Source organism: Penaeus vannamei, unplaced genomic scaffold (genome assembly GCF_042767895.1).
Source record: "Penaeus vannamei isolate JL-2024 unplaced genomic scaffold, ASM4276789v1 unanchor4693, whole genome shotgun sequence".
Classification (NCBI taxonomy): Eukaryota; Metazoa; Arthropoda; class Malacostraca; order Decapoda; family Penaeidae; genus Penaeus; species Penaeus vannamei.
In genome coordinates, this window is record NW_027217672.1 from 5,001 (window position 1) to 7,500 (window position 2,500).

The 2,500-nt window shown below is 39.8% G+C and overlaps 1 protein-coding gene across 1 annotated transcript in view; it reads left to right on the forward strand.

Moving 5' to 3' along the window:
• Positions 1-2,279, forward strand: part of LOC113803153 (calcium-binding protein P-like) — a 2,426-nt gene extending 147 nt beyond the window's left edge. The window contains exon 2 of the mRNA XM_027353877.2: positions 1,088-2,279. Coding sequence (XP_027209678.2) covers positions 1,089-2,117 — 1,029 coding nt within the window. The 5' untranslated portion in view covers position 1,088 and the 3' untranslated portion in view covers positions 2,118-2,279. The remainder of the gene's footprint in view (positions 1-1,087) is intronic.
• The last annotated feature ends 221 nt before the right edge of the window (positions 2,280-2,500 follow it).

The following is a 2,500-nucleotide window of genomic DNA, read 5'->3' on the forward strand; positions in this document are numbered from 1 at the left end:
ATATATATATATATATATATATATATATATATATATATATATATATATATGTATATATATATATATATATATGTACATATATATATATATATATATATATATATATATATATATATATATATATATATATATATATATATGTGTGTGTGTGTGTGTGTGTGTGTGTGTGTGTGTGTGTGTGTGTGTGTGTGTGTGTGTGTGTCTGTGTGTGTGTGTGTGTGTGTTTTCATTGCAATTTTTTTTTTACTTCCTCTGATTTTTCTCTTTACATTTTTTCATTTATTTATTTCTCTCTTATTCTTCTTTTCTATTATTTTCTCTCTCTAAATATTTCTCTGTCGATTTTTTAAAAATCTTTTTTCTCTCTTTCTAATTCTCTTTCTTCCTCTCTGGTTCTTATTCTCTCTTCTTCTTTCTCTTCCTTTTTCTCTCTTATTCTCTTGATTATTTTCTAATTCGTTTTTTCCTATCTCTCCCAGATTCATTTTTTTCTCTCTGTATCTATTCTATATATAATAATTTTTCTTTTTTATGTTCAATCTCATTTTTTCTTTACATCTTTTCTATGTTTCTTCTATCTCTATTTTCTTTCTTCCTTATTATTTCTCTATCTTATATCTCATTTTTTCTTTTTATTTTCAATCTCATTTTTTCCTTAATTCTTTCCTGTTTCTTCTTTTTACTTTCACATTCTTTCTTACTGATTCTTTCTTTCTCTCTCTCCAGTTCCCCAATTCTTTCTACATTCATTTTCTCTCTTTCTGATTCGTTCTTTCTCTCTCACCAATTCTCCAAATCTTTCTTCATTCATTTCCCCAATTCTTTCTACATTCATTTTCTCTCTTCCTGATTCTTTCTCCAATTCCCCAATTCTTTTTTCTCTCCTCCTCATTCTTTCTCTCTCTCTCCAATTCCCCAATTCTTTCTACATTCACTTTCTCTCTTCCTCATTCTCTCTCTCTCTCTCCAATTCCCCAATTCTTTCTGATTCGTTTTTTTTCTCTATCCAATTCCCGATTCCCCAATTCTTTCTACATTCACTTTCTCTCCTCCTCATTCTCTCTCTCTCTCTCTCCAATTCCCCAAGCATGAAGTTCCTGGCAATCCTCCTGCTGGCGGCGCTGACGGCGGAGCTCGTCGTCGCCGCCCCTGGGAAGCTGAGCAGAAGCAAGAGGCAGGACGACCCAGTGGGAGACGAGGAATGGGCGTCGTCAGGCTGGGGCAGCGACGACGACGACGACTACGAAGAAGGCAGCGGAGGGTCGCCTTGGTACGAGGACGACGAGGCGGAGGTCAACGACGAGGAGTATCAGGACACGACGCCGGAGAAGGTCGAGGACGGGCGGGTTCCAGGGGGAGAGGGGTCGGCCTCCAACGTGTCTCAAGGAATGGCTGGTATGATGCCTTTTAACATGTCGGGGATGCCCGGTATGATGCCTTTTAATATGTCGGGGATGCCCGGTATGATGCCTTTTAATATGTCGGGGATGCCCGGTATGATGCCTTTTAACATGTCAGGAATGCCTGGTATGATGCCTTTTAATATGTCTGGGATGCCCGGTATGATGCCCTTCAACATGTCAGGAATGCCTGGTATGATGCCCTTCAACATGTCAGGGATGCCTGGTATGATGCCCTTCAACATGTCCCAAGGAATTCCCGATTTGGCATCCTTCTTCAACTTGTCTCAAGGGATTCCCGATCTGACCTCCTTCCCCAACATACCTCAAGGAATTCCCGATCTGACCTCCTTCCTCAACATGTCCCAAGGAATTTCCGATCTGACCTCCTTCTTCAACATGTCTTCCTCGGGCATGACCAGCTGGACGGCCCCCAACATGTCCTTCGTGATGCCCGGGAACATGCCAGCCAACCCGGAAGGGGGAGAAGCGCCCCCTGGAATAGCCGAAATGATGACCGCCCTCCAACAGCTCCTGGGCATGAACGGCGAAATTCCCGAGGGATTCCCACTCGTTCCAGGATTCCCAGCATCCTCCTCGACCCCTGCAGCGCCCTCTGCTTCCCCTCCTCCAGGAAGTCAGCCTCCGGTGGTGATCAACTACTTCGTTCTGACCAACACGACCTTCAACATCCTGAGGAAGGAGGACGGGTCATAAGCGGTCTTTTTTAATAGGTCTTTTAATTATATATTTCTCATTGTTTACTATTTTTTTTTTATTCTCACTTTGAATTTAGGTTCTTCTCTGTCTCTGGTGTTCTATTAAAATGTGAAAGAGAGAGAAAGAGAAAAAAACGATAAACACGAATAAAAGATGTGAAAATGAGTCTTTCATTCTTTTCATGCAAAAAAAAAAAAAAAAAAAAGAAAAAAAAGAAAAGAAAAAAGAAAAGAAAAAAGAAACAACAACAAAACAGATTTGTGGAATGAAAGAGAAGCAATGAAAAAAAAAAAAAAAACACTATCTATCATTTTTAAAAGGACAAGCAGTATCTAAAGTGGTATCTAAATCAAAGCACATGTGTATATGCATGCATACAT